This window comes from Cydia strobilella, chromosome 10 (genome assembly GCF_947568885.1).
Source record: "Cydia strobilella chromosome 10, ilCydStro3.1, whole genome shotgun sequence".
NCBI classification, from domain to species: Eukaryota; Metazoa; Arthropoda; class Insecta; order Lepidoptera; family Tortricidae; genus Cydia; species Cydia strobilella.
In genome coordinates this window covers 8,998,111-9,012,002 of record NC_086050.1, presented here as the reverse complement: position 1 = coordinate 9,012,002, position 13,892 = coordinate 8,998,111, and the positions used below count along the sequence as shown (strand labels likewise).

Below are 13,892 nucleotides of genomic sequence, written 5' to 3'. Positions count from 1 at the left end.
GCGTGCGGTGCGGTGTACGGGAGATTGAGCGGGAGGGGCTAGTAATTTTGGCATCATTTTACTTTATTTGGTAATATGTATACATTTTTTGGTAATCATAGTGGTTTATTTAAGTGAAAATATCGCATTAATTTGCTCTTCAAGATTTGGTGATCATTAATTATATTTGGTGATTTTGGTGTTTGAATACAATTTGAAATGCAGTCGTGATTTAAACAGGTGGTAGTTTTTTAATTTTAGACCTTATTTTTTGGTGTTTAGTATTTTTTTTTTATGAAAGCGATTTCTTTATATTTGGTGCCTTTTCGTTTTATGTTCTTGTTTAATCAATGTTTTGGATATTTTTAATAAAATTACATATTTAAACACTAACAATAGAATAGAATATACCTATATCAATTGCAATAATATCAGCTTGTGTACATAATTTCGTCACCTGTGTAAATAACCAGGAAACAAGTGTGATAAACTCTGATCTTTTTTGTTACCATAACAACCAAGTCTTAAAATTTTGTTACAGGAAACTGTAAGGAATTTCCTGTAGATGGATTTGGAATAAGTAGTTATTACATTGATAGGTAATTTTGAGAAAAATGTCTATGGTTTAATTTACCACAATGTCATACAAAATGCATGGAACTGAATTTGTTTGGTGTGAACTGGGAATTCCCTGTTTTGAGACTGATTTTGTATAGAAAACCAGTTCCAGGAGCACACATGAAAATATTGGTATATTTTTATACACCATGCTTTTATTGAACTTCATTAATTTCCTGAGCTTAAATTAAGTAAATTTCTCAAAGACACTATCTATTACAACTAACTACAATTTGAAGAGAATTTATAATTTATTTTTGTCTGATAAGGCCCTTACGAGTGTTTACACTTGCCTTAGGGACTGATTACATACATATTGCTTACGAGTTAAGTATGAGTTAATGCATTTTCTAGTAAACACAAGTACTATCTAGTCTAGGTCTTTCAATGTCCATAAATGCCCTTATCGGGGTTCGAACCCAGGACCATCAGCTTTACAGGCAGGGTCTTACCCACTAGGCCATGCCATTTAGTTTCCTTAAAGGTACTTACTATAAACTTTAGGTAATACACTATGTACTTTAGCCTTCTTATTAAAAAACTTTCCAGTTGATGTTACATAACAAGGTAAACAACTGCCCTAAACCATTAACAGTGGTAAAGGCTGTTTCAATAAATAAAAAACTGGCCAAGGGCGAGTCGGACTCGCGCACGAAGGGTTCCGTACCATTACGCAAAATACGACAAAAAAATCACGTTTGTTGTACGGGAGCCCCACTTAAATATTTATTTTATTCTGTTTTTAATATTTGTTATTATATAGCGGCAACAGAAATACATCATCTGTGAAAATTTCAACTGGCTAGCTATCACGGTTCATGAGATACAACCTGGTGATAGAGATACTGACGGATAGACAGACGGACGGACAGCGGAGTCTTAGTAATAGGGTCCGGTTTTTACCCTTTGGGTATCATCATCATCATCATCAGGGTAAGTAATAAATGATTATTATTATTTGTGTGAAATTTACCCAACTTTCAAAGAACCACCCTTAAATCAATAAATATTACTGTAGACAATGGTACTGCAATGAATTAGTTCCAATTCCAATTGATAGGTGATATTTTGTGCGTTCAAATACCAGGTTTCGAATTTGGTTGTGATCGAAACAGGGACAATAAGTTTTCTGGTCTAGAATCTATACCCAAGATGCAACTACCTAGTCGGCTCATAAGTTCTGTCATATACATAGTATCAAATAAAATCAAAAGTTTAAGTTTATTCCGTATAATTTGTACAGCGTTTTAAAGCTTATAAACTAGAGAATCTAAATGTATAACATTTATTCAAAATGACCGCCATAATTATCTACACAGGCTTGAAGTCTTCGTGGCCAGTCGTCAATGGATTCACGCACCACTTTCATGTCGATATTGGCCACTGCCGTGGCAAGAGATTTTTTCAGCGAGTCTAGATTTGCATGAGGTTTTGAGCACACCTTTTCCTCTAAATACTGCCATATTTTATAGTCTAAAGGATTAAGATCTGGGCTAGAGGAGGGCCAATCTTCATGCCGTATAAAGTCGATTTTATTGGAGGCGAGCCAGGCTTGTGTAGACTTTGCCTTATGGGCTGGAGCAGAGTCCTGCTGGAAAACCCAATGCTGGTTTAGAAACATCGTATGGGATAGTGGTTTCACAATATTAGTCAACACCGTGTCTTGGTACACTTTGGCACTAGTTTTTACTCCTTTCTCACAAAAATGCATACTAGTGACGCCCGCATAAGAAACTCCCAGCCAAACCATCACAGATGAAGGGTGATGACCTCTTTGAATACGAGGAATGCTATTAGACGCTTCTTTACTATTGCGAGCGTACACTCTATCATTTTGTTTATTACAGTTTTCTTCTATGTCAAAAATTTTCTCGTCCGAAAACAGTATACAACGGTGCTTATTTTTAGCGTACTTCTTCAATAAAGCTTTAGATCTTTTAAGCCTTAAAGCTTTAAGCCGACCATTGAGAAGATGGCCAGTTTTTCGTTTATAAGCACGAAGTCTCAGGTCTTGATTAAGCACTCTTTTCACCGTGTTTTTGCTCAAACCCATCTGGAGGGCCATAACTTTTTGTTTCCTAGCGGGATTTCTGGCAATGCATGCCCTAATTGCTTGTACAACCGCTGGAGTCCTAGCTGTACGCGGACGACCGCTTCTTTTCTTGTCATTTAAACTAGAGACCTCACTGTATCTTTCTATGGTACGATACACAAATCTTAGAGAGAATTTTAAATTTTCAAGTAGCTTAAAAATTTTAGTCGGCGAGTGACCACAACGATATAGTGCAATTATTGCGGTACGGCTATCTTTAAGCGTCCACTCCATGTTGAAGAAAACAGAAAATTGCAAAATTATACTACTCAAATATTTAATAAAGATTCGAAATTCAAATGCAGAACGGTTTTTGTTTTAGGAGTTCCAAATTTAAATTTTAAAGGCCAGTGACAGAACTTATGAGCCGACTAGGTATGTGTAGAGCAAGACCAAGCGAACTCTGCAGCGATTTGGATAGCACACTGTGCAAGTGGTAATTTAAATATCATCATAGAAGTTTGACAAAAAAAGACACTTGCACAGTCAGTGCTATCAAAATCTATGCAGAGTTAGCTTGGTCTGACTCTAGCTCTACCAACTTTTGTCATTATCAGACTTCCTCTATACTATACTGTTGCACTTACCTATTAATTCTTTGGACTCAATCCAAATTATTTGTACTAGGACAAGTACGCAAAACGATTACGACAAAAGCATACCTATTCACTTTTCAAAATGAAATAGGTACCAATGTAGTAACTACATTTTTCGTTCGTGCGTAAATGTATTATCTGTCTCTTAATATTTAAAATACAACGCATTTATTTATTGTATTGAATCGAACACTTGCAGAGATAATATAGAACGTCAAATTTCAAATCAAAATCAAAACGTCATTTATTTTAGACCCGAACTGTTGTTGATTGGATTAATAATTATTGTTTTGATGATATTTTTATAAAGAAGATATAGTTTCTACAGCCAATAATCATTTTATATACAGATCGATACCGACCGACTAATCAAACAAAGGGTAGACATATGTGTAAAATTAAAAATAAACTTGCAATACGTCACAAGGAATCAACATTGTACAAGATGCGGGTAAATTTAAATATAAAAAAATGTATTACTTACATCACTAATCGGGATATTATAGACGATATCATATTAACGGCCACATATGAAAAACACTCAAAAAATCATAAAATTTAACATGACAAACAACCGCTCAGCAGTACGTCCGAGTCGCCATGTTGAATTGAGTTGAAGTTTGAAATATGTTTTGGTCACGTGATCAATCAATATACGGTAGCAAGTTTAAGTAGACCAAAAAAAAACCAAATCTTTTCTTTTTCTGTACTAAGTATAGTTGGTCAAACCAAATTGTCAGTAAATAAGAACAAAAAAAACTATACTCATCCTTTACTTTTGGGTGCTAGTACTAGTGTAAGACAAAGATAGTATGATTCTCTCTGTCTATGTTTGAAATGAGACAGTCCTTTTGACAAACTATAATTGTAAAATTGTGTCTTCTTATTAAGTTTATTAAATATTTTTTAGCGATACAATTACAGTTTTTACCAGATAATGTCACTAATGTCCGCTAGCGCCATCTCAATATCAGGTTACACAACTATAGCTTTTTCTTTTTGCGCCATCTGTCGATACTTCTCTGAATTACGACGTAAAGAGGAACTACGTGTTGGATGAAATTGAATCTTAGCGGGATATGTTTAAAAGCATAGTAACTTCTACATAAACCGTATTGATAACGAGTACTGTTCTATTTGGTAGCATTATACTTCAGTTTAGTCTGATACGACCAAATCAAGAAGTTGTCCTAGCTTGGCGTAATAACTTCGATGAAGTAGTATTTGAAATAAGTCGACTAATAATATACGTTCCGGGCAGGCGCTTTTTTTGTTTTCCACGTAGTTTAGTTTCCCTTCGCTCAACGAAGTGTGTGTCGTGTTGAGCGTTCGAACGCTGTGTTTTTTGACGTTTGTGTAGTTTTAAAGTGAATAATGTGATTGTGTGGTTCGTTATGGCCTATAAATACCGTGAAGATTTAGTTGGCAAACGATTTCTGTCTGTGAGTGGTGTGACAAAAATTAATGTGAATAAAGTTTCCGAGTGGGGATGGAAAGCTGGTGTTATCAGAGCAGCATCGCTCAAAGATAACAAGAATAAGGAGCTTCAGGTAGAGCCCTATGCCTTTAAATTAATATAATTAAATATAAGAATATTTTTTATTGTTATGTTAAGTCATGACTGGATATTATTGTAGGTGGTTTATGTATTTGTATAATTTAATTGCCAGTCGCATACCAACTGAACGCAACGTCTTGTCTTATTTCATACATAACACAAAGATGCCAGTTCCTCATTCTTACGTGGAAGGTGGAAGGTACCTACTTATTTCCCCTCTAGGTACCTATTGAATAATATGTGGTCGTACGTTGCTATTTGTATCTGATTGATAAGTTGGCATTGTACTGTAGGTATCATAAATTGGATCTATATGAGTTGTCTTCAAATAAAACTAGGTACTTGGTAGGTACCTAGTTATTGTACAGAACAGCTTGGTACATATATAATTATTATTATAAGTAGAAACGAACGTTTGTCAAGAATGATTTATCTCATTCAAACCGGTTCATATAAACTAGTATTGTAATTAAACATAAAAAATACACGACTGTAATTTTAAGAGCCACCTGCGCGGTTTGTAGCTACGGCTAAAAATTATTTTTCGAATACATGTAGATGGCTAGGCATGTTGGCACATTTTGCCCTACGATGGGGGGAAGGGACAAGGGCGAAAGGGTGGGAGTGAGAAATAAGCTCGGGACAGTTGGAAAGGGCTCGGTCGGAGCCTGGCGGCCTGGGACCTATTTACAAAACCTGGTACAATAAAGATACCTATATATACATATACATCGACCGAATTATAAGTTTATATAGCCCTGAATTATTCTTAGTAGAAATATAATACCTAGGTTACATCTATCTGGGCAAAATATGTATGTATGTAATATACGTATGTATATAATATTATGTACCTAGTACATAGATTCTTGGTGCATTACCTGACTGTTTAAGAACTGAACTCCTACAAAATAATAGTTCCATTACCCAATCTAGGTATTAAATTAACTGACTTTTTATTTCCTACCTATCTGTGATATAGAATCTGAGCGTAGGTGCCACAGTCTGAAGAGATCCCTTTTGCTTGGTGCAAATCACGGACGAAACATAAGCCTCAAAGAAGTTATAAATCCAGCACTAAGGAACATTAACTTATAGCACAACTAATAAATGGCCTAAATGGGTACATACCTACCTACCTACAACAGGCACTTACTACAACAGGGACAGTAGTAATTTTTCTAAAATAAAACTATAGCTGGTCAAACCAAATTGTCAGTAAATAAGAACAAAAAAAACTATACTCATCCTTTTCTTTTGGGTGCTAGTACTAGTGTCAGACAAAGATAGTATGATTCTCTCTGTCCATGTTTGAAATGAGACAGCCCTTTGACAAACTATTAAAACAAGTGTCCAATTCGGATTCCCTCGTTTTAAAAAAGTAACCCGTTTATCTATGACAATTTAGTTCACCGAATGCACATGGCTGGAGGTTCGTCGACCCCGCTCTCACCGCGTTCGATGCACCGGCCCGACACCGGCGACGCACGGTTTCTGAACCGAATCAACGTTCGACAATCGAATTCTTAAATTAAACTTGATGAAAGGAAAGTTTCGCGATAGGTAGTAACGGGTACCTTATTTGATAGTTATACAACTTATAATGCCGTCTAGGAAGTGTATTTAGTGTACGAACTAAAGAATCGATAAAAGATCACACATTCACATTAGGAAAACGTCTACCTGCCATGCTGTGGCCTGTGAGTAATTTGAAAACAAATACCTAAATACTTTAGACACTAGGAGTAGCTTAACTTTACTTTGCATTTTATTAACTAATAAATGTGATTTCATTGTATTTGGTGGTCTCATTGCTTAATTCTTTAGAACTAAGGTAGGTATGTTAAGCTAATTAACATAATTCAGACAATAAAAGTTGTTTACCATTTTTGTCGAGATGTTATTCAAAATACTTATTCAGCACACATTCTTTATCTAAATATGAAACAACTCGTTTTTAGGGTTCCGTACCTCAAAAGGAAAAAACGGAACCCTTATCCTTATAGGATTACTTTGTTGTCCGTCCGTCTGTCTGTCAAGACCCTTTATCTCGGGAACGCGTGGAGATATCGAGTTGAAATTAAGACCATATGCTCAGGTCCATCTCAGGTCTATGGCCCCTTAAAGCTGTGAACAAATCAAACTTAAGTTAACGTAAATAAAAGCTACGGCCGTTTTTGCCGCCAAAAACGTATATTTCGTCACTCTTAAGGGAATCAGAATTTATAGGGTACTTCCCGTTGACTAGGTCAACGGAAACCTATGAAATGTGGCAAGTAATATCGTCATACACTGCAGGGAAAAATCGATATTGAACAAAGAGGGCATCACGCAATCAACAACTTGCAACAACAGTTTAATGATTATCGTGAATATCGTGATAGGCATAGGTACGAATACTAAGTATAAAACTATAAAAGCAACAGAACATAAGACTAGCAATTCTTGTATACCTATACCTAGTCGAAATGTGTTGCAACCATCTCCATCTCCAGGCTGATATTTGATTGCAGCCTGTTTAAGCATCTTCAAAATAATGTAGTTTATAGGGCGCGAAATTCCAGCGTGTCCAATACAGCCAGATACGTTTTATTTTTCCAGAGTCTTGATGACTTTCTCAGTTCAGCCACCTTTCACTAATGATAACGTTTTATTAGAAAAACGTGGGAAAGAGATTGGCTCTTAGCTGACAAACATTTAAATGAATATTATGTATCTTGTTCTATTGATGAACCGACTAAACAACTAAAATCACAATTGCCTGACGAATTGGCATGTGTGGCCAATCGTCTCCATAGAACCGGTGCCAAATAGAAGGATTTATATTTATGCTTTGGAAACAAATCATATTATTTTATGAAGTATTTTGATTTCGTCACTTTTTCTTTAATGTATGACATCTATTACAGTTTATAAGGATTTATATACATGTTTATTTAGTTAGTTATATATCTTGTTTTCACGTTATACTCTTCAGTAACTTCTTTTTCATACATTATTCAGTTCATGCTATCAATTTAAATGAAGGCTACGAAATCTGTTAAGTTTTGACTTAATGAATAAGTACATTGTAAATCCTTGGGTGTAATAGTTTATGTCCATATACTCTACTTTGGCATTGTTTAAAAAAAATGCCGGTTATTCAAATAGATGTAATAAATTCCGGCAACATTATTGCTTTGCTACTACTCATTTCATAACATTCATTAAAATGTATGATACAAGATTTTAAATAATTCCACTTTAAACTATTTCATTTACATATTATAATACTATAAATAGCAATGACAGAGATAAGACGTTAGACTTCGTTATCTAACACATGATTACAGTGGGAAAATTTTACTGCTTACCGGTTGGTAGAATCAACGTAAGAGCGTTTTCACATTGTCCGATCCGATATCGGATGTAGGATCCGACATCCGCGTAGTTAGACCGCGGAGGCGCGCCCGGGCGCCGTCTTTAGCGGTCACGCACACTACAACAAGCATTATCATCATCATCATCATCATCATATCAGCCCTTTATCGCCCACTGCTGAGCATAGGCCTCTCTTCCAGTACGCCACTTGTCCCGGTCCTGAGCTAATCTCATGCAGAAGTGACCCGCAATCTTCCGGATGTCGTCCACCCAACGAGCCGACGGACGCCAGGGGCTTCTTTCATTCGAAAGCGGCCACCATTCCGTTAACATTTTAGTCCACCTGCCATCACTTCATGCAGGTGGACTAACAAGCATTATGCCTACACATAAGCACACAAACAAATATTATCGATCCGACAGCTGACGATGACGGGGGGCTCCGACATGGCTGAATTTATCGGAAGCGCCTTTTCGATATCGGATGTCGGAAGGCGCCTATGACAAAAACAGCTGCAGGAGTGCCTTTGGCATTAAGTCCGCCTTTTTTGTGTTATTTATCATTTTTTAGTAATAATGATTTATTAAATGCATAAATAAATACAGAGAAACACATATATCTTACATTTCACTTCCTTCCGACATCCGATATCGGATCGAACAATGTGAAAACGCTCTTATCTTACGTGAGTACGTGACAACGTTGGTCCCTGAGAATGATGTCAGTTTCGGTTTGATTGAACTAGCCTACGAGACAATGGCACCCCACCGGATATTACAAGTATCAATTTCAATGTTGTATGTATTCCAAATGTTAGAATGCCTAATCAATACTCATGTATAGACCACTAAAATTGGAAATTATGTCAATGAACTTTAAAACTTTCACAAATGGGATTCGGGTCTAGACTGGTGAAATTCTAAAGGTCACTGTGATTAGGCAATTCTTCAGACATGCTGATTATACGCTGGGTACATTGTTTTATCTAATTACGTTGTGGCTCCGTGTAGATATAAGAATAATCGGAATTTAATTTATACATACCACATGTAGCTAAAATCTCAGAAACACTCTTGTCAAAAAATTTTACGTTCAATAGTTACAATTGGGAATATAAAAAAATATAAAAAAAAAACCGGCTCTTTCATTTGATATGTAACACAATATAGTTTAAAAATTAAATTAAATAGCTTTTATTTCGGATTAATTACATCCATAGAATTACATATTACTTAAATTAAAAATTAAATTAATATTAGACTTAAAACTAACTTAAACTTAACATATTTAAACAAGTTACTTTTTAAAATCTGCACGTGGCGCGTGCGATTTCACCCAGTGGCCAAATATCGGGCTGTCATAGGCCCCTGCGACCGCACTCAAGAGCCCGTTGGTGCTACCGCGCGCGCGGCGCATCAGGGACGCGACGCGTTTGCGCATAATGGCATGGAAATCGTCCGTGTGTGCCTCCGCGAACATCCCCGACGCACTGCAGTACCGCGGCAGCCCCATCAGCATCCTGAACGCGTTATTGTAGAGGACGCGCAGCGCACTATAAGCTTTCTTCGTGCAGTTGATCCACATGCTGCAAGTGTAAAAAGTTTGGCAATATGATCTGAACAAGCTTAATTTAACACTTGTTGTGCATTTTGCAAACCTGCGGATCAACATGTTGCTTCTCACTGATAGTGCCCTGCGCTCCCTCTCCACGTCCACGCCATCATTTTTTTGAAAAACTTTTTTTTTTTTAATTTTCTCATCTCGTTTCTAAAGTGGCCCCCATGTTTAAAATTTATTTGTTTACGTTACATGACCGTCTTTGGGTCACAAACTTACATATTATTATGTGTACCAAATTTCAACTTAATTAGTCCAGTAGTTTCGGAGAAAATAGGCTGTGAAAGACGGACAGACAGACGCACGAGTGATCGTATAAGGGTTCCGTTTTTTCCTTTTGAGGTACGGAACCGTAAAAATATAGTAGTACTTTTGCTATTTTTAATTCCAATGTAGCATTTTAATTAAGTTCCGCATTTTTCAACATGAAAAGCTTGTGATCTTTGTTACTTTGGCGAATCATCAACCTTGGGGTCAAAAGTGTTTTAGGAACATTATTTGTGTAACAAGAAGATTAATTTCACCTATGAATATGAAACAAAACATTGAACACGAAGACAACGACAAACCCGATGCGATGCGCGCCCGCACCGCTCTTCTCATTCCTTGGTTATAAATAGAAGCCATATCTTTGTACCTACCGTGCTCTCCCGCCGTGAGTGAGAAACGCCAGATAAACTTATTAAGCACTTCTAGCGTGCAATAGAACTGCCTGTTAACTATGAGGCAAAAACAGAAGATTCTATACGAGGATCTCTGTAGAGTTTTGAGCTTTTTTCCGAATTGCCCATCGATTTATTCATATCGAAGCCCTAATGGCACTCTACTTCTTCATTCTACTCCTCTATACGATGGCCCAGCGCTGGACCAGCGAAATGGCCATGCGATCGTTATGGCTCCTCTTCACGATGGCCCAGCGCTGGGCCAGCGAGATGGCCGTGCGATGGTCTAGAGCACGCACTATGGAACCCGGCCACGTGTAGATGCGTACGCGCCACCTACTTTTGATGTGCGGATGAAAAACCGACACCGTGGCCATCCCATCGCCATCCCGCCGCACCATAAGCCATCCGACACCACTACCCTCTCTACACGCTGGCCCATCTAGATGGCCCATCGTGCAGAGGAGCCATAAGCCTGAGAAGGCTGAGAAGTAAATTTTCGACCGCACCTTTTAGCGATTTCTGCAATCAGCGCTCGTCGCGATATCGCCGCCATTCGTTACTTGTGTATCTTTATTCTTTTATATTTGTAGAAATTATTTATTTTATTCTAAACAATATATGTACATTGTGTCGTACACATGCATATAGTTAGTACATAGTAATACATACATTAACAACTAGGGTCACATATATTTTATCACTACTATAAATTCAAAATCGAGGATTTAAAATAGTAAATTTAACGTTTATAAAAAAAAAAACAAATCATCCTATTAACTAATAAACTAATGACTTACAAGAATAATATAACTATATAGAAAATACCTCCTAATAGTCCTAATACAAAATCCATAAAAATCAAACGTTGTCATATGATGATATAGGTAATAAGGTACATACAGAAGCAAGTATCCTCGTGTACCTAAAAATATATGAGCACATCAATTTCGGCTCCCTAGTTCATCAAACGTGCCGGACTGGAGATTTACTTTCGTCCAATCTACCAATGGAAATATTGTGATGCGAACGGGTTTCAAATATACTTTTGTGTACCCAAGAAATTTCGCTAAGCTCAAGTTGAAAACACAAAACTCGTAACTTTTTCAAGTTCATGAATGCAGTAAAATTGCTTCCTCGGAATTAAAATGGCCGCAGCTAGAAAACGTAGAGCAATTTCTTGACACTAGTGGACAAAGGAAAACGAGTACAGTTAAAAGAAATGATAAATGTTAGTTGACTTGTTGTAGCTCTCTCCAAGACTCAGTAGCAGTTACCATACATATATTCGTTACTGTTCGATCGCAGGCAAATGACTCTCTTACATGTTGGATTGAATTATTATTTAGGTAAATATATTGAGCCTCAAATTGTTGCCAGAGACATACTTTAAAATCTCGAGTTTACTTTATGCAACGATTTAAAAAACCCTTAATCGTTTTATTTTGTATGAACTAGTACATACTAGTTGATACAAAATAAAACGATTTTGTACTGGAAAACGATTTGTGAATTTTTGGTTGCCATTTGGCAAAAGAGGCAAAATACACGAATATTCTGCACATAATTTTGAAGCTCGATAATATATGTCTGTTAAATTAAAAAAGTTAACTCCACAAAAAACTGTTACCCGACTGCGACTTAGCGGTATAATTCTGAAAGTCGATTTTGTATACAATTGTATGGAAAAAATTACGAGTGCCTAAATAGTTATGAGCGGTAGTGTAGTTCCAGTTAAAATACAACAATATTAGGTAAGTATTCTCAAAAGAAACACGACCACTGCAAAGGGCAGCTACCAAACATACGTTGTTTTTATTGATATTTTATTCAGGTACATTCAGTCACCGACAAATTACCTGCCAGAAAATCAAGACCGCCAGTCTAGGCTGTAGGCATTACACGACAATGACCTGGGCATTGCCCGTACTATAGCAAAATCGATGACTGATTTTGTATTTAATATTGTAATCTAGTTATTTGGTTAGTACATTAGCGAATTAGCATACACCTATGGATGGAAATGTCTCTCTCTCTCGCTTCCTAGCTATCTGTCCTTAGCTAGCTATGGTCGTGGGGTCAGCTTTCCTGCTTATTAACCTTCTCCATTTCTCCCTGTCCACGACATCGTCCTCGGATCTCTTGCACTCACTCATGTCCTTTAGCACTACATCCTTTCGTCTTGTTCTGGGTCTGCCCCTGGATCTTCGACCTGGATGGGTGGAAATGTAAAGATCTAATAAAATAATTAAAGGATACAGGATCCCAAAAGGTTAAATATTTATACAGACTAAACGGTACCAATACCCTTCTTACATTTCAATGAAAAATATATTGTAAGGTAATACTTATGCTGATGATTGTACTTGGTACTTAAACGCAATATTTCAAACTCAAACTCAGAAAAATATATTTATTCAAGTAGGCTTAAAATAGATGAAAATTGCCAACATGCGAATTGAGTTTATTGTAGCATTAGATGTCTTTGATCCTTTTCATAGTTGCGTAATGGGAATGACGTATCAACTCAGCTTGACAAAGCCAAAAGCAAATTGATTAATCAATAAACCATTGAAGCTTAATTGAGCTAAAGGACTTGAGAAGATCACGTAATAACAGATACCTGCTCGATTGATTGTTGTTTTGACTGAGTAACATGAATCATTACTGTTGAGTCATGATAAAACAAAGATTGTCATCTTTGAGCTGTTCATTTCCATATTCATTTAGCTGCAAATAGTGGCAAGCATGCTTTTTATGTAAAAAAATATGTAAAAAATTCTTGCAGATAAATGCCATGGGAGTTAGTAGGTGAGCTGTAGTAGTAGTTGCCATGTGTACTTGCGCTAGCGTAATTAAAAAACGTTAATTGTCACGATAATGATGTCATTTCTTGTAATTCAATCACTGACATTGTTAAACTGACGGTGGATAAGAAAATCATCTCTGTGTTAATCTATTTCTACCATATACCGGTAACTAGCCTCTTCCTTAGTTTCTAACTCTAGTCTTGTTGGTTCCTTGCCAATTTCAATCGTAACTTTTCTTTGCTGTTCGCTTCGGCAAGTGGAGCGGCCTTGGAGAAGTACCTGATAAATCTTGGCACTATTGCATTGAAGGTTAACGAGACTGTGGTCTGTCTATACACAGATCTGTTGGATTGTACGTTAAAGTACTTATACAGTATAGTAAATAGTCCACAGAACTCCCCTCAATAGTTCAGATAACAAAATTTCGATGTTCGCGATAGACCCTCTGCTCACAATAAAATTGATGAGCCCACGTTTTGACACGAGATAAATAATTAGGTACCTATACTGTTTTCATAGTTTAGCGAACGAAAGCTTTGTTAAATGCTATATTTTATGATTGAGGGAGTTAGATTTAGTCTGTCTTTCTTGTGTAGCAA

General features: G+C 36.6%; 2 protein-coding genes across 4 annotated transcripts in view; one reads left to right on the top strand and one right to left on the bottom strand.

Annotated features, from left to right (window-relative positions):
• Positions 1-3,927, bottom strand: part of LOC134744557 (receptor expression-enhancing protein 1) — a 49,597-nt gene extending 45,670 nt beyond the window's left edge. For all 3 annotated transcript variants that reach the window (XM_063678393.1, XM_063678395.1, XM_063678394.1), the window contains exon 1: positions 3,770-3,927. In XM_063678393.1, coding sequence (XP_063534463.1) covers positions 3,770-3,801 — 32 coding nt within the window. In that variant the 5' untranslated portion in view covers positions 3,802-3,927. The remainder of the gene's footprint in view (positions 1-3,769) is intronic.
• A 644-nt stretch (positions 3,928-4,571) lies between these two features.
• Positions 4,572-13,892, top strand: part of LOC134744526 (lysine-specific demethylase 3A) — a 220,458-nt gene continuing 211,137 nt past the window's right edge. Inside the window, exon 1 of the mRNA XM_063678327.1 lies at positions 4,572-4,835. Coding sequence (XP_063534397.1) covers positions 4,680-4,835 — 156 coding nt within the window. The 5' untranslated portion in view covers positions 4,572-4,679. The remainder of the gene's footprint in view (positions 4,836-13,892) is intronic.